Consider the following 25016-nt stretch of genomic DNA (forward strand, 5'->3'; position numbering starts at 1 on the left):
TGATGGATGATGGATGATGGATGATGGATGGATGGATGGATGGATGGGTGGATGGATGATGGATGGATGGATGATGGATGGATGATGGATGGATGATGGATGATGGATGGAGATGGATGGATGATGGATGATGGATGGATGGATGATGGATGGATGGATGGATGATGGATGGATGATGGATGATGGATGGATGGATGGATGGATGGATGATGGATGATGGATGATGGATGGATGGATGGATGATGGATGGATGGATGATGGATGGATGGATGGATGATGGATGGATGGATGGATGGATGGATGGATGGATGGATGGATGGATGATGGATGGATGGATGGATGGATGGATGATGGATGGATGGATGGATGATGGATGGATGGATGGATGATGGATGGATGGATGGATGGATGATGGATGGATGGATGGATGGATGGATGGATGATGGATGGATGGATGGATGGATGGATGGATGGATGGATGATGGATGGATGGATGGATGGATGGATGGATGATGGATGATGGATGGATGGATGATGGATGGATGGATGGATGATGGATGATGGATGGATGGATGATGGATGGATGGATGATGGATGATGGATGGATGGATGATGGATGATGGATGGATGGATGATGGATGGATGGATGGATGATGGATGATGGATGGATGATGGATGGATGGATGGATGATGGATGAATGGATGGATGATGGATGGATGATGGATGGATGGATGGATGATGGATGGATGAAAAAACCCCAATTAGTGACCTCAGGTTCATTAGTCAACTTGAGTCATTTGGACCCAGGTCAATAAAAACTGCTCTTCCTCACTCAGCACTGAACTAGTGTGGGCTGCAGGCTTCAGATCAGCTCCTGAAGATGACTGCCAGCCTCTCCTTTGCCAGGGCCTCCCTTCTTAGCAAGACCAACCCTCCCTCACCAATCATTTCTCAGCATCCCTGAAGAGAAAACCCAGCCTGAGTGTGCTTCCTCTGTCATCTTGCTTCCCTGGGAATACAGAAGGAAACAGAACTAAGCCCATGCTGACACTCTTCAGAGCAGCAGGGATTCTAATTCCCACAGCCCACCACAACAGTCAGCCAGCACCCCATGGTGGGGTCCCACCTTGCAGTGGGACCACGGGGACCCCTGGCATGGTGTGATCTCTCCATTCCAACACGGAGAGCCACAGAGGGATTTGGAAAAGGATCCTGAGCCTTGGGAGCCCAGGTCTTCTGCTCTTAAGCCACTTTGGAAAGCCCAGACAGGACCCCTGGAGATGAAGATTTTGAAGCGTGATCAAAGAGACTTGACATAGCAAGGAGGATTAATGTTTCTGCAAACACACAGGGAAAGCTTCTTAGTTATTCCAGTGGGGTTTGTTCCAAAGGGGCCTAAGGGAGTTAGGCACTTAAAACTCACTCAGATCCTTTATTTATTTGCAAATCCTGAGCTGCAGTGTGACCCCTGAAGCGTTGCTTTCCGAGCGTGTCTGCTCGAGTGAGAAGCTGAATTGATTGTGGCTGTATTGGTGGCCTCCTGCAGCTGCTCCTTCTCCACATCCCAGGGAGTGAGCCTGCCTGGGGAGACAGCTGAGGGCACAAAGTGTCTGAAGAAATCAAGGAAGACACCACACTGAAACCATGAGGGTGGTGTGTTCAACAACAAACCCTTCCTGCAGGGCTTTGTGCTGGATGTAAGGGGCTGGAGGATGCTGCCAATGATCCCCACCTGGGCCAGCAGCATCCCCAGTCCTTCCTGGTGGGTTTCACCATCTCTAAGAAAGTTCCAGGAATCACTTATTTAATGACTTTGGTTACTCTTCACTGCTCACATATCCCTGCTACATTTTTTTCTCCATCATCAGCTTTTACAGTCAAAAACTGTGGAAAGAAGACACAGTGAGGGCTTTGCTCCCCAGCTGGTTACACACTCGTGATGTCCTAATCATTCCTACCACCACTTCTAATCCTATTGCACAGGGCTCCAACCTGGGCAAAGCAGAATGAGGAAGCTGGAAAAAGACAGAAACAATAAACAAAAGACCTGTTTTCACACTAATACTCCTCGTCATAATAATGATAATAATATTACTAAAAATAATAATAATAATGAGAAATGCAGATCACGGTCCAGCTGCTTTCCTGGCCTTCCCACAGGGTCCCCTGGATTTTGTGTCACCTCATCAGCACAAACTGGCCAGGGAGCTGTGGCACAGCGCAGAGGGGTTGTTGGGAAACGTGGCACACATGTGACATGCTATTGTCCCTAATTTGATTAATGAAGCCATCACGCTAACAGAGCGTTCCACACACCCCCAGCCCCCTGTCACTAACCCACACCAGGAACTTCCCAGCAGAGCATTCCTTCCCCAATACTCGCCTTTCCCAACTTTGTCAGGTAATTGTTTATGAAAAGATGAATGTATACAATAATACTGGGTGAAGGGAGCTGATGTATGTGGTGTTAATGAATGAAATAATCAGTTTGGTAATAACTGGCATGTGTATTTGTCAAAAGGGAACCAGCAGGGCATTAGCATTCTGCAGCCACCAAACCTTTATCTCCTGGTCTTGTGTTTGACAACCGCCCCCAGATAGTCCATGAATAAAATACAGAGTAGCACCCAGACATAATTAAACTGCCAATGTGGATGTACCTAAATGAACTTGATATCTTAATGACACTAGATAGCAGGGGAATAATGAAGGCGGTGTGAAAGGGACGTGCATAATGAGCACAAACACAGCGGCTGGCGCTGCCCGCGCCTCCTGCTCAGCACAGCCAGCATCGCCGCTGCTCCCACGCCACACACAGCACCTCCAGCCTCACCCATGCCAGGGCTGAGAGTGCCACCTCTCCAGGGGCAAGGGCTGCTCCTGCAGTGCTTGCCAGGCTGTGGTCACAGAGCCCTTTCTCCTCCAGAAATCCCTCCTTTGCCCCATCTCTCTGCACCTGCCGCATCTGCTCCTCCAGAGAGCTCTGGCACGCTGCTGTGCAGTGCAGACGTGGGTTTGGGAGTGCTTAACGTGATTAAAGTACCAGACATGCTCCTTTTTAATGTTTTGTGTTATTTTCTCCAGCACAGAGATGGTTTTCAAGGAAAGAAGCTGCTCCTTGGGGATGGGCAGCTCAGAGGATGTCCCAAGATAACTCAGCAGCGCAGAGCCACAACCCCTCATTCCCATCACATCCACAGACACTGAGCCAGATGTGTCCTCTCCCAGCACCTATGGGTGCAATCTTTCCTCCAGAGGATGCTGGGCACTCCTGACAGTCATCCCAACTGTTCCCAGAAAGCTGGTCCAGTGTGAGACAGGAATTTACACCTCAAAAGCAGATTTGATCCCTCTCCTTTGGAGCAGCACCACACTGGGCTCCTACCCCACACTGCTCAAAAGGTAATTGTCACTTCCTGCTCTAATGGCTCCAATTTTAGCAGCAAATGAGCGAAGCAGAGCAAGTATTGGTCTTATTAGAGGAGTAATAATGGGAAACTGGAGCATGCACTACAGGGAAGGAACACTCCCCCACCACACAGGACAGAGCCTGGCTGGTATTTGACAGCAGCAGAGTCCCTGCCTTCTGCTGACAGAATTCCAAGGTATTTGAATACAATAAGCCCAGCATGTAGGAAAGCAACTGGTGCAATAGGCTCGGCTTGACTCTGTTGTGATGTAATTGATTGAAGGCTGAGAACTTGTCACAAAGCCAGTGTGGGAAATGTGACCCGGAAGAGGGCCTGTCTCCTTCTATAAAGCAGATTGGGAAAAATTGCTTAATGCAAATGGAAAAAGTACAGCAGGTTGGGGGGAAAACATCTTAAATCCCTGGAAGTGTTGTTCAAGGTGAGGTTGGATGGGGTTTGGAGCAATGTGGGCTAGTGGAAGGTGTGGAAGGGGCTTGAAATGAGCTGGTCTGTAAGGTCCCTGCCCAGCCAAACCATTGGTGATTCTCTGATTCTGTGGAAGTCCAGTGGCCAACACAGCCAGGAGCAGCAGAGTGCTGAGAACAACCCACTGCAGGAAGCACAGCAGGTGTGATGCTGGGTATTGAGATGGGTTAAGGAACCCTCTGTTTGGGCCAGCAGAAGGGAAAAGTGGCACCATGCAGTACAGCCTGCCCAGGGAGGTGACAGGAGGAAGCTGGGCACGGCCTGAGCAATGACAGTCACCACTGGAATGATGCAGCCAAAGTGCTCTGAGCTCCTCCTGCCAGGTGAAACCCTCAACTTACTGCACTCAGCCCCTTTCCCCTACTGGATATTTGTGCTTGGCTGCCAATTCTTTAACCATTGCCTTCCTTCCTAGGAAAGACATCCCTGTGGCGCACCCTCATGAGACAGTAATGGGATTTCATTAGATTAAATAACTCCAATGAACCCCAGAGACCAACAGCACTTTAAACACGGAGCTCGGAGTTAGAATTACTGTTATTTAACATTGATTAGATTACAGGGTAAATCCAATTCCTCCCTAACCATATGCTGGCTATGATTTGCCTAGTGGGAGATGTTAAGGATGGCATTCCTGGAAATCTCTGCTGAGGGAAGGGCCCGTGGCTGAGTCAGCAATGTCAGGGTGACCCATGGGCTTGTGTCTGAAAGTCCTCCTGCAGAGCAGGGCTCAGGGGATGTCCCCACTGTCCCTGCCCTTTGCTAAAGCTGGGGGTGCAGGCACATCAGCACATCAGCAGGAATATCACCAGGAAAGAACTGGGCCTCTCTGACCCACAGCCCTGCCTTGGCTGAGGCTGTTAACCACTCCCCAAAGCTCCCTCCTGACTCTTTTCCCCTGGAATACCATGGCTTGTGGCTCCCAGCAAGGGATGTGCCTGGAGCCTCCAGCGCTGCCCAGCACCAGAGCGGTGCCCGGGTCTCTCCCTGCTCCTCATCTCCAGGAATCTGCTTTACAGCTCTGGGCTGTGAGAGGCCTGGAAAGGGCTGGTCAGGGCAGGAGTGAGATGATCTCAGGGTTGCAGTCCATCTGGAGGCTGGCAAGGGCCCTCTCCCTGCGGACAGCACGGGGATGGACGGCTCGCAGTGCGCTCTCCTTCCCAGCGTGTGCCACGTGCTTAACGCCTGGCCTGGGAGGTCAGCCAGGACACAGCTTCCTCTGGACATCTTGGCCAATGCATTCTGGAAACTGAGGGGTTGAAAAACTCCTAAATGCATCCCCCACAGCCTGACTGCAGGGATGGGAGCACCAAGAATGGGGACACACCCAGGTACCAGCTGCGACCGTGTGGCTCGCTGTCACTCGGCCAAACAACTCAAGTGCAATTAGGGAGCCTGGGGCAGATGAAGCTGTAAAATCCAGGGTGCAGCCCCTCAAAAAGCACAGACCCCTCGAAAAGCACAGACCCCTCAAAAAGCACAGACCCCTCAAAAAGCACAGTTCCTTCTAAAGGCACAGACCCTTCAAAAGGCACAGACCCTTCAAAAGGCACAGCTCCCTCAAAAGGCACAGCTCCCTCAAAAGGCACAGCCCCCAGCTCACTGACCCTGTCGTGTCACACCGTGGGGACAGTGGGTCCCTGGGATGTGACACCACCCTCGGTGCAGGCAGGGCAGAGCTCAGCCTGTCCCACACCAAAGAACGCAGCTCCGGCGCTGGGGCAGGCTGTGCGCCCAGGGCTGACCCCGAGCGGGGGCACTGCCGATGGTCAAACTCAATTAAGTGCTGTGTGCTGCATCTGGGTCAGGCTGGGCAGCCTTTCCCCAGCCCCAGCCTCTCTGCTTGCACATCCTGCTGAATTCTTTAGGAGCTGTTCCAGAGGATGCACCGGGGCTGGGAGGGAGGGTGGGGGGCCAGGAGCAGGCAGAGCAGCATCACGACTTGTGACAAAGACAACTCTGGGTCTGTGCTGGGCTGATCAGGGATCACATCCTGGGCATGAAAAAACAAGATTTCAGCTCAGAGTGACTCCCCTGTCCTGTCTCTGGGCACCTTCAGTGTCTGCCTGTGGTCAGAGCAAACACAACCCAGGGAAGGCAATGCTGGAGGGACAGGTCATGGTGCTCACTGGAAACCCAGTCCCAGCCCTCCCAGCTGCACCTCGAGCAAGGAGCTCAGTGTTTTGTGAGTTCTTCAGGCCCTGACTCACCACCAGCCAGCTGAGTGTGTCCCAAAGCCTCCTCAGCTGCTCTGGACATGACACAGAACATGCTGTCCAGGCCACAGCAATGCCCATGCTGGCCCCTGGACCTCTCTCTCTGCAGGTACCCAACAAAATCCCATCCCTGCTCCTCAGGTGGGTCTGACTGAGCAGCTGGACAAGAAACATTTGGTGTTCTGCAGGACACACATTGACTCTCAGCCATTCACACCCGCCCACAGACTGTTTTGGGGTTTTTTGTGCTTGCTCAGAAACCTCTGGCAGCCCTTAACCCCAGGCAGGTTTGGAGGGGGCAGAGGAGCTGGGCTGATGATCTCCAGGCAGCACAAGGGCTGACAGGGAGCAGGGCTTTGATTGTCATTTCTACCCAAATTTCCCAGACCATGGTGCAAAGTGGAAATGCTCCCTTTCTTTGCTACCAGCCACGTGATGCCAACTGGAAAATCCATCCCTGCACACCCAGCTGGGTTTTTAACCAAACAACACCAACCATAATTCCCCTCCAAGAACAGTTATGGGATGAGCCTCCCTGTGATCCACAAGAGAATTCCTGGGCCAGCAGCAGGAGCAGAGCCCTGGGTCCCTCCCAGATGAGACCTCGCAGCTCCCTGAGCTGGACTTTGTTTCTGGCCCATCACACTCAGCTGCTCCAGGTGCATTGTTCTTTGCCAAGCACTTTCAGGGTGCTTTTTAGACTTCTTTAGCTAAAATCCTCCCATGGCAGCCCATTTCACAGCTTAATCTCACACTGTTTGAGAAAGTCTCTAATTCTGCTTCTTTCCAACCTGTTGCTGATAGTACAGATGGAGACATGAGAGGGGTAGGAGGGACAGCCACTGCCTCAGTAACCACCCCATGAACTCTCCTCCCAGAGGCTTCTGGAGCTGTGGAATGAACATGCACAAGCCAGGGCTCCCCAGGCCCTGCACAGGAGGTGGCTGTGCCAGCTGTCACCCCCAAACATGCTCCTCTGGCCCAGCTCTGCATGTCACTGCCTGTGCTCTGCTTGCTGCAGGCAAAGAGAATTTCCTTTTGTGCTCTTATCCTCCTTTAGAGGTGATGAAGGCTACAACAACCTTTGCCACACACGTACAAGAATGCTGAACACCAGGCAAACATTTACAGGCAAATATTCACATTCCCACAGCAGAGTTCAGCAGTGCAGGAGGACGGGATTATTGCACAATATTCACTTCATGCCTTGCCGTGACACGCAGCTTTTGCGTGCAGAAAAACCCAAATTGTCCTTCTGAGCAACCATCTCCCAGCAATCAAAGCCAGAGCACGCCAAGCCCTGTGGGGAGGCTCTGCCTGTCCATGGACAGGGAACAAAGGCAACTGGAGCCAACTGGAACAGCAGAGCTCAATTTTAGAATTACCTGAGATGGAAGTTAGCCCAGATGTGGGGACTGGCATCCCCAACCCTTGTGAGAGGCATCAGGAGAACTTTTCCTGACCTCCAGCACAAGCAAGTGGTTGGGGAGCAGCCTGGAGGATGCAGCTGGTGCCAAGGGAAGCTCAGCACACCTTGAACACCCGTGGCTGATGCTTTACCAGCCAAGCTCCCCTCTCACCACACTCAGGGGAGATCAGCACTGGTTGAACACGTGCCAAGAGCTCCCACGTGCTCAGTCCTGCCCTGCCACAGGCTCTGGGTGCTTTTCTGCCTCTTTCCCCATGGGCAGAGTGGAGCATCCTCCATCCCCCAGTGCTGCTGATGGCCACAGCACTGCCCCAACCTGCCAGGCACGGGATGGGATGAGCCGTGCTGAGCTTCAAACCTGAGCTGCCTTTCAAATTTATTGTCCTGGGGAAATGACCACACTTACATGGCTGATATTCCAATGGGCTGAGGGGCAGAGAGATGCACTCTTAATCACAGAGTGGGTCTTCCTCTCCCATCAACGACCCAACACCATCACCAAGCCACAAGAGCTGATGGCTCAGCTGATCCTAAAGGCCAGGGTGAGGCTGTGGGAACTGGCTGGTTGTGACTTTGTGTGTATTCACCTCCTGATCAGGCACCACTCTGCTGTAAATATTAAACAAATCCCTCCATTCTTGTCCCTCGTAGAGATGTGTCCGCCCTGCACAGACTATGAGGTGGGGGAATCTAATAATAATATATTCAGCATGAACTTGGGTATTTGGACAAAGGAGGCTCAGTCTTGAGGGAAGTGGTCCCAGGTTTATTTTATGTGAAATGCCCGGGGCAGGAGAGAGGGAGAGGTGTCTTGGGTGCTCTCTCTTAAACTAGGGTAGGGGGAGGTGAGGAGATGTGGGGGGTAACATATATATAATGGGGTAGGGAAAAAGGAAGGGAGGCCAGGAAGGGACCAACATTATACAAAACCAAGGGTGGTTCCTATGGATGCTAACTATGAAGCAGGCAGCACAGTGCCTGTGGAATAGCAGGCTGCTTAATTTTCTCAGTCTGGCCTGAGAAAGTGGCCTGGGAAATCATAAGGAGGAATTAAAACAATCCTCAGAGACAGAAGACAGCCCTGCAGGTGCTGTTTGTCTGTTCCTTGTTTTCTTACAAGAGAAGGTGGAGGGGTGGTGTACCCCACTGACCAGTGATGGTGATGTGCTAATTCACTGACTAATAAGAGTTTTACCTTTCTGTACTTTCACATATTGGTCTATAAAAGAAGATCTGAGGTAATAAACCTTAAGAAAGAGGAGAAAGAACTCTCCTGTTCCACTCACAAGAGAGTCTGTGTCGTTCTTCTCGCCGTTCCCAATAGAGTGACAGGTTTATCCTCAGGGACACACCATATATCTTAATGCTCTGCAACAGCACCATGGCTCTGCCAACATTTCCTACCAGCACGGTTTGGGGAAGGGAGAAACAGCCCAGAGAGGCCACTGGCACAATGCTTGTGTCTCACAGAGGGGAGATCTCCCTCACCTGTGGCTCTGGCACATCACCCAGGCTCCTCTTGCCATCACCAGTTTTACCTGTGCAAATCTCAGCACGTTAATGGCACAATACTAATTGCACCCACTAATTGCTCCCCCCATCCAGGCCTGGGGACCCTTCCATGGGTGCAGGTCCTGCAGGAGCAGGGGAAAGCTGTGCCTTGCTGCACCTGCAGGCCCAGGGACCTCCCAACAGCATCTTATTGAGGCCCAAAACACAACTTGGCAAGGTACAACCTCGAGTCCAGCAATGCTGGAAACCAAAGGGATTCAAGGAGCGGGTTTCCAACTGAGGTAACAACTCTGGAGCCAAAGTGCAGCTGCAAAGTGGGAAAAGCAACATGTCCTGCTGGCTACAGGGGCCTGGAGCACATCAGCACTGTGGGGTCACTGATCTGCAGGGTGTTTTGGGTGTCTCAGCTGGGCCAGGCACCTCCTTGGCACAACATCTGTCCTGGGCACCACACCTCCAGCCTTTCACTCACTAACTCTGTGCTGGAGGAGTCAGGACACAGAGCATCACCCAGCTGGGAAATCCAGATGTTTCCTCACTTGTTCTACTGAGCCAATGCTCAGGATTTCTCCCTGTAATTAGGTTTCCCAAACAGCCCAGCTCAGACTGTGCAAAAGTGTTTCAGTAATGTCAAAAGGTGCTCTATGTTACAATACAAGAGCATGAAGGCAGAAGTGAAATGGTAATGACAAAATGCAACATTGAGAGCCGAAAGCTGCAGATAGGAACACACAGAGCCACCCATGGAAAAACACAGAAGGCAAAACTATTGATCTGGTGATTTTCCATACAAGGCTACCCCAGACAGCTTGGTTTATGGGAGGGAGCCCTCTTCCAACAGGCAATGGCAGAACAAATCAGCCTGGCTTTTTGCAATTTTTAACAACAACAAAAAAAAAAGACCCCGCTGGAGAAAGAAATAAATAATCAAATCAATAAATATCCAGCTTCCCATCATGATGTTGCACTTGAACCTGAACATCTCTCCCCGGGGGATGATGTGAGAAGGGTGGTTGTGGAAAGAAATGATCCAGCTGTTAATATCCCAGCTTGCAGCCACCAGCTGTGCTCAGGAACTGGAGTCAAGGGGTTGAGCTGGGAGCCAGGCAGGATCCCAGTGAGGCTGCAGGAGTTTGGTGCAAGAAAGGCCTCCAGATGCCTGGAATGGCCCCAGTGGGATTTTCTTACACGACACTTGGGCACAGCTACTCGGCCACGGGGAAAACAAGCACACGAGGCCTCCAGAGCTCTCCTGGGGCAGCAGTGAGAAGTTTCTCCTCCATCTCCCACCAGAGACATAACCAGCGGTCTGGGGGAGTTGTGAGGGATCTTCATATCCTGCAACAGATGGTGCAGAGAGAGAAAGAGCACATAACGAGTCTCCTCACTTCCAGGAAGCAAGAAGGATGGTCTTGCCACGCACGAAGGGAACCGGTGATTTCTTCTGCTGAAAGATTTCCTCCTGCAGAATCACGTTATTTAATGGAAGAAACGCCAGGAATAATTCACTTCCTCGAGCAACTCTATTTATACTCTCACTGAGGGCACCATCCTGCTCACGTAGCTCCTGGCACAGGGCTCAGGTGGGCGCAGTTTGGAGCTGAACGGGTTTAACCCCAAACCATGAGAAAAAAGCGAATTTCCCAGGAGGTGGGTTATGCAGGAGAAAGGCAGGAACACCAGCCACTGTCACAATCCCTGGGATGACCCCAGACCTCACATGAACACCCTCACTGCCCCACTTGGGGCTTTGTAACGGGGCAAGACCCCAGCATCCAACCCCAGCAACACAAATTTAACTGCAACCCAATTCACTTCCCTCCTAGAATACCTGCACATAATGAGAATTTGCAAAGATTTATGGCCACAACACCCGCCCCTGCTGCCCCTCACCAGCATCTGCTGTTTCCCTGTGAAAGCAGTTTGGGTTACCTCAGAATTCTCCAGGGAAAAAGCATAATTAGCAGCTCAGGAGTTTCAAGGGGGGTTCATGGGGGGTTATTCTCAGGTTTTCTGATCGCTGGTTGTTTGCTCTGAACTCTTTGGAAATGCACCAGCTCCCTTCCCCCTCCCCAGACCTCACTGCTCCTATTATAAACTTCAAAAGGTCAGGGTGAAACCCAAGCTGGGCTGTGGTAAAGACATCCTGGTGGTGATGGTGTGGCCAGAGCATGGCCCTGGACCCCAGACTCGATGGAACGACTCCCAGGAGCCCCCCTGAAGGCAGCAGGACAGGTTATGTGCATAGCTGGAGACTCACAAAATCCACCCAGAGTGGTTAAAGCTGGTGAATCTGCTGCCTCTCTAAAGTTTATCCCAATTTTTGCCATAAATGAGCTCTCACCCCAGCCAGCTGCAGCTCTGTGCTGCTCTCCACGAGAGCTGGCTCTGAGAATTTTACTGACAACATCTTGGACAGCCCAGGCCATATTTTCACAGTTGCTCAGCACCAGCAGACAGGGCCAGGGGAGCTCCATTTCCAAGCATCTCGGGCCGAGGCAGAGCCACAGTGGGTGAGAAAGGTGCTGTTCTCTCCAGGACCGGGGTGTGAAGCAGTACTGAAGAGGAGGATGGGTCTATAGACTTCTGAACCTCCCCAGTTTGCCCCAGTGCAGACCACAGCAACTGGAAAGGAGATTTCACTAAAATCATATTTTGACTTCTCTTATGTCAACTCAGGAGCTCACTCCATCATCAGGCACACACAAACCCCAGATATGAACTTCTCCATTAACAGAAAACAGAAGGGATATGTAGAGATACAAAACACTTGAAAAAAAACCCACCAAAAAATAACAACCCTTTGGTGTCTATTTAAGGAGTAAGAGGGGAAAGAGTGCAGGCCCAGTTCTCTGCAGGGAGATCTCCCAAGGAGATCTGGACAGTGCCATCCCTGGATAGAACATCCAGTGAAAGGGGACAGCCAGCCAAAGCTGTGTCAAGGCTACAGCTGCTCTGCCAGCTGGGGTTCACCTGCTTTGGGTGGTGTTTAACCCATCAAACCCCACACAACTCCTTGTCTGTGCTGGAGAGAGCTGTCACACCACAGCCCTGCTGGTTCCACCTGCAGCACAGGACAGGGACTTCCTTTCCCCTTTACACAAGGGCAAACTGAGGCACACCCTGACATCTCCCCAGCTTCCAAACTGTTCCAGATGTCTACTGAAAATCCTTGGAGGATCCAAGTCCAGGCAGTGGCAAAACACGTGAGCACCAGAACCAGTTACTGTCTTAATTCAATGGCTCCAGCCCTGATTTCCCCAGCATTTTCAGCTCCTTTTCCCAGCAAAGAAAGGTCCCTTCAGCCACCCACAGACCCACCTCATCCTCCATCTGCAGGGACTCCTTGCCCCAACCAACACAGGCACCCTCCACTGTCTGTGCCAGGCTCAGCCCATCTCCACCTGATGTTTACAGAGAATTAGCTGCGCTTTGGGGCCAACACCACCTTTTGTTCCCTCTTTATACAGTACCCGGCCCTGAGAGCTCAGTGCAGGAGGTGTTTGATTACACAGCTAATAAATAAACAAGGACCTTGATCCTCTTCAGCTGTACAAGGCTGCAATTTCCAGAGAAACTGCTGCAGGCTGTGCTTGATGCTGTTAGCGAGTCAAATGTGTCTGGGAGATGAGATGTTCCCAGGACAAGAAGGGACTGCTAAAGCAGCCCTTCCGACATGCAGCAGGGAGTGGAAAACCCAAACTGGTTTAAACTCAATGTCCAATAACACAGGTCATGTTCTGGGCACACCCTGAACACGAAGAGCTGGTGATTCTTGCAGAAGCAGCAAGGATGGCTGAAGAAAGGTGGGAAGATGATCCCTTCAAGGCAACTACTGCTACAGCATCTCCCTCAGGCAGCAGGGTTTGCAACAAGGTCCTTCCTGAAGGCCACTTGGTCCTGCTCCACCTTCTGTAAACTGTGTTCACTGTCCTGATGTCATCCCGACATCCTCCACACACTCCTGCCCCCCACACCAACACTGCCACACTTACTCATTCACAGAATGCACTGCTGGATCACAAAGACCTCAAAACCCCTCAAAACCTGGCTCCCCCATCCCCAGGGCTCTGATTTCACCCTGCTCCGAGGCACAGAGGATGGGACACAGCTCGAGGTGGGATGCAGCTGCTCACAGCTGCTGTGAGCATGTCTCCTCCAACAATCCTGCTTTTCCTCCACCCCAGACCTCTTCAGCACCTGAGATGTTCTCTGTTCCCTTTGACTCAGAAGTATCAGTGGTTTCCTAGATTACAAAGAAGCAAGGAAAAAAAAAAAACAAAACACAAAACCTTGGAAAAAAATCCCATGAGGACATTAATTAGGAGTCAGATCTCCCCAGCTCTGGAAGCATCGAGGAGAAGTGATGGTTAAACTCCCAGCCTGACGGAGTAACTTTGAATTATCTTTCATCTTCCCCTGGATCAGATGTAATCTAATGACATTAACTTGGCTTCACTGTAGTGAAAGTGGCATTGGTGCTACAGAGGCAGGGAGATTAAAACATATGAAATAAATGTTCCTGGGGTGACTGACAGTATAATGGCATTCCAACAGGCAGCTCAATCAGTGCGAGACTAACAAAAGATCAGAGGGAAAGAGCCAGATTCGCCGTATCACCCACAAACACAGATATTTTCTTTTAATCCAGGCTTTTTTTTTTTCCATGACTGGCTCAGCCCCTGTTCTTGGGAGTTTTCCCCAGGCTGTACAGCCGTTTTCGGGTGGGGGTTGCCAGTTGAACTCTGTTAAAGCCCCTGCTCACCTGCTATTGAACTCTTAGCTCAATAGCCTTGTTCAGGGCTGCAGCAGCAATCCCAGCGCTGAAGTCAATGCCAGCATTGTGGGCTGCCCCCTCCCTCCTTTTGTCCCCACTGGGTGAGGGGACTCAAACCCAAAACAGAAAAAGCTCCTTTGGGCACACAACTCCCCTTGATATTCAACCCACACACGGGCCCACACGAGGTGTCACACTCACCAAATTCAATCCCACAGACGCTTTTTACAAAGTCAGCTTCTCGGAGGGACAGCTGTCCCTTTCCCAGGGGCTGCAGGAGCTCCACCCTTACTCCATTTGATGTCCTGGATGATGTTTCCATGCTCTGCGTGGCAGCCCAGCAGGTGCCCTGCGTGTCACCAAGCCTGTTCCTCGCAGCACACCTGGCTGGCAGCTCCGGGAGCATCGCCCAGTGCTGCAGCCACAGCTCAGGGCAGCTGCTGGGGGAGCAGCTCCTTTGTTTCCAGGGGGAACCAGGGCTCTCCTGGTGCCCTGTCCCTGTGACAGCCCACCTCCAGGCTGCAGTGACAGCAGCACCAGCTACAAAGGCTGCCTGCCTCTTCAATTCTTCAAGAGCCAGCAGTGTTTTGTTCCCTGGGCCAGGGCACTGGCTGCCTGTGCCGGCTTCCTGCGGGCGCTGAAAACAAACCCGAGTGTTTATACCTTGGAATGACGCTGTTTAGTCTGACTGCTGCGAAACAGCAGCGCGCATGAAACCCAAGCCTCTGATGGCTGAGATAAGGAATCGGGACCTCTGGCAAACATCTGGCCACTTCCCCAGCACTGAACCCTCATCAAAGATCACAACAAAGCGTGCAGAGAGACAGGTAGCTTTTGAAATGAGTATTTTGAGCAGGCTGGTAGCTGGCACCGCAGCTCTGCCATCGCGCCGGGACTTTGCCTTAGCAAAGATTACTCACACAAGCAAAGCCAGCAAGATTAGGTCTCAAAGGAATAATCCCATACAAAGAATTCACTGTACCACAGCCTCCACGGGGCTAATAAAAAAAATAAAAATAAAAAAGATGAAACTCAGTACATCAAATACCAGAATAAACAAACTGCAGCAATTAATGGGAGAGCTCATGTGCCAAGTGCTAAAACAGAACGATTACACAAACAGCGCACGGGACAGCACGCCCAGTGAATAAGAGCTGCAAGATCAAGACCAAACCTCTGGAAAATTATATCCCTGACACCGAGGACTGCACTATGCCCCAAATGCCTGTGGCTCCTCCTCTGTCTAGGTCTGCACTCCTCGCTCAGGGACTGCTTCCAGAAGCAGGTCTATCCCACTGCCATCTGCTCCTCAAAGCTTCGAGAGCGTCTTTGATAAATGAGCTTTTCTGCATATCCACCATAAATTTCAGTAGATGCCACCCCACAGCCATGTGTTTATTTTTCAAAGTCAAGACTTGATTAGAGTTCTTGAGCTTTTTCGGATTCATTTTTAACGTTTCCTTTTTGCTACAGGGTCAGCATGTGGAAATTGGATAAGCACAGACTAAAAATATAATTTTGTAGACAGCTTCAGCCCACACAAAAGGAAATCTTTCTTCTCAAGAGAACCCACACTTTGCAGCCTGCAGAAATGCAGCGTGTTTCTGACATTGGTGGATACACAGGCAAGCTCATCCCTTCCACGTTAAGGCTTCTATATAAACACTCGGACTGTCAGTACTACCCTACTCCACAATTCAACACCGTCACCACAGGCTGAGCCAAAATCCTCTTCTCTCTGCTAATAGCCGGGCTTTACGCGAAAGTAAAACAAGCTCCGGGGGTACCCAAAATCCGCTCCTGTTTGCTCGCTCACGCTAAAAAGCCACAAACACAAGACACACCTTTCGAGACAGCACTTTCACCCTAACCCAGCCCTCCTATAGCAATCTGCCGGAAAGACGCTCCTCTGCTAACTTTAAAACACACAACAAAAAAAGACCCCAACAACTTCAGTGAGAACCCTCTCGGCTTTAGCGTTTACTGGCTAGCTTAACAAAACATTAATTCATTGAAAGAACCACCCGATCAACCTTTAGCTAGTATTTCACAGCCAAGGTGAGCATGTGGGGTATGCTCCTGGAAGTGATATTTTTGGTCAGTCGTTACTGGGATGCAGAAACGTTTACGTGGGAAATAGGGGGGGTTTGTCCACACTGACTACAGGAAAGTGAATTTTAGCGGCTGGGAGCTGCGGGAGGCGATGGGGGAGCAGCCGGGGCTGCGGGGCGGCTCGGCCGAGAGTCAGCCACAGGTTTTGCAAAGAGCCGGGGGAGTATAAAGGGTTTTGAGGGGCTGCGCTTCTCGTGGCAGGGTTTAACTCTGCCTCAGCATCCCCGCGCAGTCCTCGGGCCAGGGGGGCATCCGCGGCTTCTCCCTTTGTGTGTGTGTGTGTGTGTCTGTGTGTGTGTCTGTCTGTGTGTGTGTCTGTGTGTGTGTCTGTGTGTGTGTCTGTGTGTGTGTCTGTGTGTGTGTCTGTGTGTGTGTCTGTGTGTGTGTCTGTGTGTGTGTCTGTGTGTGTGTCTGTGTGTGTGTCTGTGTGTGTGTCTGTGTGTGTGTGTCTGTGTGTGTGTGTCTGTGTGTGTCTGTCTGTGTGTGTCTGTCTGTGTGTGTCTGTCTGTGTGTGTCTGTCTGTGTGTGTCTGTCTGTGTGTGTCTGTCTGTGTGTGTCTGTCTGTGTGTGTGTCTGTCTGTGTGTGTGTCTGTCTGTGTGTGTGTGTCTGTGTGTGTCTGTCTGTCTGTGTGTCTGTGTGTGTGTCTGTGTGTGTGTCTGTGTGTGTGTCTGTGTGTGTGTCTGTGTGTGTGTCTGTGCACCCCGCAGGCGGCAGCCGGGCTGCAGCGGGCAGCCCAGGGGGGCCCGGCAATGGGGAGAGCAGGGACGGGGATGCGGGAGAGGAGGGCTGCAGGATTTGGGAGCAGGGACGGAAGAACGGGGGGAGCGAGGGGCTGGGGGAAAGAGTGCTCGATGAACGGAGGAACGAAGGCAGGGGCTGAGGAAAGGAGCGGAGGGTGATTTGGGGAGCGGGGCTGCCGGGAGCGGCGGCCAGCGGGGGGCACTGGCGGCCCGGCCCCCGCCCCACCCCCGCCCCCGTCCCCGTCCCGTACCTGTACCAGGCGAGTCCCCGCTCGTAGTTGCGGTCGAAGAAGTGAGGCTCGGCGCCGACGGCGCGCACATCGGGGTGCACCCGCAGGAACTCCAGCAGCGCCCGCGTCCCCCCCTTCTTGACGCCGATGATGATGGCCTGCGGCAGCCGCTTGCTGCCCTCGCCCAGCAGCAGAGCCAGGGTGCCCCCGCCGCCCGAGCCCCCGGCCCGGCTCCCGCCGCCCCCGGCCGGCAGCTCCTGGCCCGGGGCCGCCTCCTGGCGCCGCCGCCGCTGCTTGAGGCGCTGCAGGAGCCGCTTGCGCCGCGCCGCCGCCGCCTGCCAGGGGGGCAGCTCGGCAGAGCCGCCCAGGAACTCGCCCCCGCCGCCCTCGTCCTCCTCCGAGCCGGCGCCGGCGGCGATGATGGGTCCGGGCAAGGTCTGGCAGCGGTCGGCCAGGCAGTAAAAGACGTAGAGGGACATGAGGAGGGAGCAGAGCATCACCAGGAACCTCTTGAAGAAGCCGCGGGGCAGCGGCTCGGCGGCGGGGGCGGCCGCCGCGCTCACGGCCATGCTACCCCGAGAGGGCGGCCGGGGGCCCTGGCCATGCTCCGCGGCCGCCCCCCGGCGCGGCCCCCCCGCGCTGAGCTCCGCGGGGCCGGGGGGCTGCGAGCTGCCGCATCCCCGGCGCGGGGACCGCGCTTCAGCCGGACATCCCCCGCGGGGGACGGCGGAACGGCTTCGGGGCAGCGGAGAGCCGCCCCCGCTCCGGGCTCGGCGGGGACGCGGTGCCGGGGCTCGACGCGGGGCTCCCACGTGCGGAGCCCGCCGCGGAAAACTTCGGCGGAGGCATCGCCGGGCGTGGGGCGGAGCGCTGCCGGCGGCGGGGCCAATGGAGCGGCGGGGGCGGGGGGCAAAGCCGCCCCCGGAGCGGGCGGACCCCTGGGAGCCGCTGCCGAGCCCTTTCTCGGGGAGCGGCGCTGTCCGGGAGGCTGTGCCGGGGGATGCTCGGGGGGATGCCGGAATCCCCCGGGAGGCTGTGCCGGGGGATGCTCGGGGGGATGCCGGAATCCCCCGGGAGGCTGTGCCGGGGGATGCGGGGATGCGCGGGGGGATGCAGGAACCCCCAGGAGGCTGTCCCGGGGGATGCGGGGGCGGCCGGGAGGTTGTTCCGGAGGCAGACGATGCAGGGATGCCCCGCAGGCCGTGCCGGGAGGTGCGGGGGTGCCTCAGAAGCTGTGGCGGAGGGTGCAGGGATGCCCTGAGTCTATCCTGTAGGGCAGGGAGGAGATCTGGGAACGCTTTTCTAGCTTTTCTCTCGGTGCTGGCTGCTCTCCAGCCCCGGTGGGACATCCTGCTGCTTGCGGGCAGCTTCTTTGGGCAGCCCAGCTCCGCAGGACTTCTCTGTGCGGTGCGATGAGACGCTGGTGCTCGGCTGACCGCGCTCTCCACCTGCCTTGTCCGTCCGCTCAGGTGTTCTGAACGAACCCCCCGCATCCCTCCGGACCTGAGAACAAATTCCTGATGTTCCCAATAATCCACCCTGACAGACAAATACCTTTGCGTGGAGACCAGTCCCCCTTAAGCTCAGCAAAGCCACTGTCAGGGGTGTAAAACACGCTCACAGTATCGAAACCAACAGCTCCCCTGAGCTCTGAACAGCGCAGAAACACCCAAAATCAGACTTTTCCCCTCTAAGCTGCCCCTAGGCTGGCTGCAGAATCTGGCCCACGGTTGGTAAGAAATAGCTACAAACACAACACGATATTGCTCTTGGAATTTGCTCTTCTCCTCTGAGAGTACATAAAATGTGGAAATAGCTCTCAGCTTCATGGCTCGGCTGCCTGATTCCAAGAGCTTCGTTATTTCATTGCCTGTGGGAATGCCCTCTTAATTTGAAATGTTTGTCATAGATTATAGAATTTTCAAACAAACTTGCGCATGAAACACTTGACTCTAGATCTTTTTTTTTTTCCTTCTGTTTGGTGTGGACCTAGCTGAGGACTTCAACTACTTGGAAATAAAGCTGGTGTATCCACAAATTATGCAATGAAAAGAGGGGAGAAAAATTGCATTGAATTATAATCAGCCATCTGCAGAGCTGGCTGGCTAATAACAATGTATTTCCAAATAGTAAACACACCGAAATTAATTACAAATGCTATTTTCAATGAGTTACTCTGGTAGATCTCGGTGTGACCTCAAGATACTGTAGCATTTCAGGTATTTCAATGCTCCAACATATAAGTAGATTTACAAAATGCTATAAACAGGTTAGGCCCCCAACACCTCTAGGAAACTCCTTACATCATTAGGAACCTAAATGCCTTTATAAATCTGTGCTCTGATCCAGCTCATTGAAGTCAATGAAAAGACTTTGCTGACATCAATGGGCTTTGGACTGGGCCCTGCAGAAGGGCAAAAGTGGTTTGACTTCTTATTATTCTCATTATGATACTTTTTTCCTAGACACTTAGAACATTGCTACACTTTCTATTTGAAAAAAAAAAATATGATTGTTTCAAATAGAGAAAAACAGAAAAGAGGAGTGAAATCGGTGTGAAAGATCATAGAGTGTGTATCTGCTGGGATTGCACTGCAAGACTTATGTTTGCAGCATTTTTCCTGGAAATATTTGTGGGAATCTCACTTTTCTTTTAAAGACTCACTAGCTGACTAGGGAAAATATGACCAGAGCCTGTATAAAAAGTTTCAGTGTCTAGAAAGCAATAAGCTAAATATATCTATATTTAAAAGAGCCTTATGATATTTAAGGCAAACTTGTGATATTTTTACAGACCCTGACTCACGGTTTCTGCCTCCTGGGGCTGAAGGCACCAGTAATTCTGCAGCCAGGAACAGCTCTCCAAGAAGGAAGGTGTCTTAATGCTTTAGAAAGGGCAATACAGGGAAATAGTTTCACCCGTATTGCTGTGGACTCTGTTAGTACAGCTGCAAATCTGAGATTCTTTATGAGCAGCAGACTGGTTTGGACCTTGCTTTTGGATGAGTTTTTCTTGCTACAGAGACCATTTGATGAACACTACTATAAAGGCAGAAAAATGATGTGGCTGACATCATGACATCAAGCACTGAGAACTTACTCGTCTTATCTACTTTAGCCCTGCTGCAAAAATAACCCTTCTCAGGGATAACTTCAGGGGTTTTAATGACTTAGGGCTGGAGCTAAAGTTGCTTTTCCTTTTGCTCAGCCACTTGCACAACTGACTTAACATTTTCAGCACAGCCTCTTTCTTTTCCTCTTCAGTTTCTGTCTGCTCATCTCAGAGCCTTTCATGACACCCATGACAGACCCAGCACGGCTGTCCCGCAGCCTGGCAGGGGTGTTTGGATCCCTGGGTGCCCAGGACAGCTCTGGTCACTGTCCCCTTGTGCTGGCAGGGTGGAGGGGAGCATGGCCACCCCCAGGGCTGTGTGTGGCTGTGACTCAGTTCCCTGGCTCCAATCCTGCTGCTGCTGTGGGCTCAGCCCTGGGATGGTGCTGGCAGGTTCTCCTCTGAGGTCCTGTTTGCACTTGCTCCTTACTTTACTCCGTTCCTTTCTCCTTTTATCTGTTTGCAGTTTTATTGCTGTGCACTCCTGCCTCCCCCCAGGAGTGCTCCACTGCTCCAGTCATTTCAGGTGCTACTGTTGAGGGTGAGTGGGGCTCCTCTCCTGGCATGGCTGGTGCCAAAATCCTCCTTTCAGCATCATCACCATCACCATCACCATCATCACCATCATCGCCACCACCATCATCACCATCATCGCCATCATCACCATCAGCAGCAGCAGCAGCAGCAGCAAGGTTTCCTACTCCAAATGGGCTGAGTTGGGATGCCCTTCATGGGGGCGCTGAAGAAACAGAGGTTTAAACCTCCACAGAGCCTTAAACCGAGCAACCAAAACCTTCTGCCCCCTCGGCAAACTGGAGCTGAAAGCTTTGCTTCCACCGTCTGATATTTCCAGGTGCTTTCATACAGCTGGGAAAGGGGAAGGCTTCCACCTCGGATGCTTTGTGCATGCACAGCCCGTGCCAGCCCCGCTGGGATGAATGTATTTTTTCCCCTTTCCCAGTGACCCGTAGCACAGATGGGATCAGGGGTTAAACTGGGAGTATGGTGGAAAAGGGACCGGGAGCCCGAGGCTAGCACAACTTAACAAGTGATTATAAGGTCTGAAGGGAAAGGGAACCCCTGCCTGTCAGGAAGCTGCTGCTGAAGAAAACATCCCATTGTACTGGGGAGATGGAGTATGGGACAGAGCAGAGTGAAACAGATTGATAACCGGGGGGTGATGTGACCCCACATAGGCTCCTACAACAAAAGCCCCTTCATCTAAAATGAATAGGAACAATGGCTAATGGGGACAGGCCAGCAGTGGCCAAGGATCTGAGAGCCAGGGGAGAGGGAGGAGGCAATGACAGCTCCTGTTCTACCCAAATCCTCTATTGATCTCAATAATCTCCTGGGCTTCCCCCCCTTGAAATCACACAGAAAGTTCAAGGACTTTTTGCCTTTATATTGTTGGAACACGCATTGTTCTCCAGAGTCACTGAGGTGTGCTGGGGCAGGCTGAGAGGCCAGGGAGGAGCTGCTGCTGTCCCTGGATGTCCCCAGGCCTGGGCTGGCAGTGGTGCCAGGAGCACCGTGGCTGCTGCCCTGGTCCCAGGACTCACTGGCTCCCAAGGGGCTTCCAAACCCACTGAGATTTTTGGGATGTCCAGAGACTGGCAGAGTCAAATGATGTCAAATTATTAAATAAAGGAGTTGTGGTCTTTCTATGGGGGTGTTCAGGGCAGCAGCAGAGCCATGAGGGCACTGGGAGCGGGAGCTGCATCCCCATGAGCCATCAGCAGGGTCCAAGCAGACAGGACAGCTGGTGGAGAGGTGTTGGAGACCTGATCATCAACTCCAGTCCTGGTAGTTTTGTTGAAAAGGTATTTTGAAATATTGATCTGGAGTCACTAAAAATGGAGGGATGGGATTTTGCTTTGGTTTTTAATTTTTTTTTCTTTTGGAAGGACAAAAGTATCCACAGGAAATACCACATAGACCAGGAAAAAAAAAGAAGAAAGAAAAGTTTTGAGAGACTGTTTTCACTCTGCACTCTCTTAACCTGACAAAAGGACTCGGTGTGTTGTACAATTTGCAATGCCCGTGCCCCAAAGCAGGCAGAATGAGCAGGAAGCTGGTGAAATCTGAGTCCTGCTTTGGCAGGGGCTGGAGGCCACATATCTCTGTACCTGAGGCCTGGCCATGGCACTGAGTGAATGCACCTTGTTTCTGATACCTCCTGCCCTGCTGGGACAGGGCCAACTTGATTAGAGAGCTGGCACAAGACATGAGGACATCTGGGAGGCCTCAGATCAGGAGCATGAATTAATAAGAACCAGAAAGAGGAGGAGATGGAACTGGACAGGAGCTCATGGTGCCTGGCTGTGGATGCTAACTGTGAGCAAAAGCAGGGAGCACAGTGCCTGTGGAATAGCAGGCTGCATAACTCTCAGTCTGGCTGGAGAAAGTGGTCTGGGAACTCATAAGGAGGAATTAAAACAATCCTCAGAGACAGAAGACAGCCCTGCAGGTGCTGTTTGTCTGTTCCTTGTTTTCTTGCAAGAGAAGGTGGAGGGGTGGTGTACCCCACTGACCAGTGATGGTGATGTGCTAATTCACTGATCAGTAAGAGTTTTACCTTTCTGTACTTTCACATATTGGTCTATAAAAGAAGATCTGAGGTAATAAACCTCACTCTCCTGTTCAACCCACAAGAGAGTTCGTGTTGTTCTTCTCGTTGTTCCCAGCAGTGTGACACCTGGCTGCAGTAAAAGGGTCCTGAGCCCTGTCACCTTCCCACGGTGGCTGCCCTGCTCAGGGGGATGCCTGTGCCATGCAGAGCCTGCTGGCAGCTCGTGGTGGCTCAGCCTGCCGTGCCAGCAGCTGCAGAGGCGTTTCCCAAAGGCTGGGGTGGGCTACAGGCTCCTGGGGCCAGCAGGATCTCTCCTCCTGACTGCAGCCACGGCTCCCAGCTGCGCTGCTGGTGGCCCTTGGCTGCTGGCATGGTGGGACAGGCTGGCACGTGGCAGAGCCAGGCAAGGCAGCCTTGGTGCCTGGCTGGGATCCTCAGCAGGTGCCTGCCCACCCCAGCTCCTTCTGCAGCCCACCAAGGCACCGGGGACCACCAGCCCACCACTGGTGCCCAGCCAGAGGCAGGGCCAGAGGAGGAGCAGCCCTCACTGCAGCCAGCGCCCTCGGGGGACTGGCACCACGTCTGTGAGACACCTCAGCCCAGCTGAAACACACAAAGGTGGCTCAACATATCCCACAGGCAAACAGCACCCATCCTGGCCTCATGAGGGAGGCTTTCTGCACCACAGATGTCCCCCTGTTCACCCCAGGAGCAGGCACAGAGCTCCTTTCCTCCAGGCAGGCTGGGTCCATGGGGCAGTGCTGGGCTTGGGAAGCCTGCATGGGAAGGTCTGGAGCTACTGGGAATGGAGCTGGGTGATGCTTTGAGGGGTCTGTGTGCTGCACTGGGGGCTGAGAGCTACACTGGGGGGTCAAGGAGCTGCACTGTGGGATCTGGGTGCTGAGCCCAGCCCTCATCCTGGCTTTTACCAGATGGGAAAAGGCATGGTGTCATCCAGTGTTGGCTGGAATGACATCCAGCCCTCTCCAGGCTGTGGGAAACAATGGATTGCCAGCTGGAGAGCCAGGACAGGCAGCAGGGGTGGGGACACTGTGCTGAGCACAAAGCCACACGAAGAGGAGCCTCACATCTGAAACAACCTGTTACACCCCGGTGCTTGTGCACCAGCAGCTCTCATCCGTGGAAAACCCGCTCCTGGAATAACCTAGCACATCCTGAGATGGCCTGTGCTGCCCTCTCTGCACATCTGCAGGGTGCTGGGTGTTCTCTGGACACCCCAAGCAGTGGGTTTGTTGTGGGGCTGGCAGCCAGGGATGTTCCCAACAGCCCCCAGCCACTGCAGGCAAATATTTACAAGAGCTCTCCAAGGGGAACCTATAAACTGCTCCCTGCTATAGCTTCCTGAGGATCACTCCAGACAGCTATATTATCTGGAACATGAAGTAGTTACACTCCTGCTGCTCTTCCAGTGCTTTTGAAACAGATACTTGTCTCTTTTATTACCTTTGTTTGTGTCTCGTTTTATTTGTGCCCTGCGTGCTTCCTTGTGCCGGGTTCGATACACTTGTGAGTGGCTGTGGGTTGGAACAACAATAAATACCTTCCATGCCCTTTGTGCTTTTTAATATTATCCTCCATTAAAAAAAAAAAAAAAAAAAAAAAAAGAAGAAAAAAAGAAAAAGCCAAGTCAGGCAATGAAAACAACACTGGGAAAATTAAACCCTAAATCTGCATTTTATGGTTCTTCATTAAACACGCAGGGAAGGCTGGCTACTAACTGTTGATAAAATGTTTTGGTTCTGGTAAAAATGTTCTTTTGGTGAAAGTGGTGTGTCTTGTGGAGAAGGGTCGGCTTGGATGAAGATCTATACTTGTTATACTTGTTATCCCCAGTCCAGGATGGACATTCCAGCTGGAAGAGATCACCCCAACAACTGGACTGTGGAAAAGGTGTGCCCTACATGGGGGGGAGAATTGTTCACTTCCAGCTTCACCTTGTTCCTGCATAAAATGCCATGTCTCTCTGTGAAGTCTCAACCAAGCAGCTTTGAAGTTAAGGGTTTTTTAATGGACTTAGTTGGGTATCAGATAATTCTTGGAGAGCACTGAGGGCTGAATCAGTCTTCCAAAAGGCTGGAAAAACCAGCCAGAGACACACCAATGAGGGCCTGGGTGTAAAGCCCTTCACAGGAGGTTTTAGGGGTAATTTGCCCTCTGTACAGCAATGGTACACGTGCAGGTTGAATGTGGAGGCACTCATACTTTGCTTTCTTCATGCAATACCTTTGGAACAACCCCCTCCCCTCAGGAAGGATGAAACCACAGCTGGAAACAACTGGTCCAGCAGCAGGACCTGAGCCCAGAGCCTGCTGATGCTCCTGGGGCGTTTGTAACACCCAGAAAACACCAAGCACAGGGAGAGGGGCAGTGATGCACCCCCAGCACACCAGCAGCAGC

The 25016-nt window shown here is 52.4% G+C and overlaps 1 protein-coding gene across 1 annotated transcript in view; it reads right to left on the reverse strand.

The window, feature by feature from the left end:
* The window catches only part of LOC102112304 (heparan sulfate glucosamine 3-O-sulfotransferase 3A1), a 31392-nt gene extending 13909 nt beyond the window's left edge, over nt 1-17483 (reverse strand). Inside the window, exon 1 of the mRNA XM_088065430.1 lies at nt 16936-17483. Coding sequence (XP_087921556.1) covers nt 16936-17483 — 548 coding nt within the window. The remainder of the gene's footprint in view (nt 1-16935) is intronic.
* Nucleotides 17484-25016: the final 7533 nt, after the last annotated feature.

This window comes from Pseudopodoces humilis, chromosome 21 (genome assembly GCF_049639895.1).
Source record: "Pseudopodoces humilis isolate 2021_Gansu_Grassland_sample_001 chromosome 21, ASM4963989v1, whole genome shotgun sequence".
Lineage (NCBI taxonomy): Eukaryota > Metazoa > Chordata > Aves > Passeriformes > Paridae > Pseudopodoces > Pseudopodoces humilis.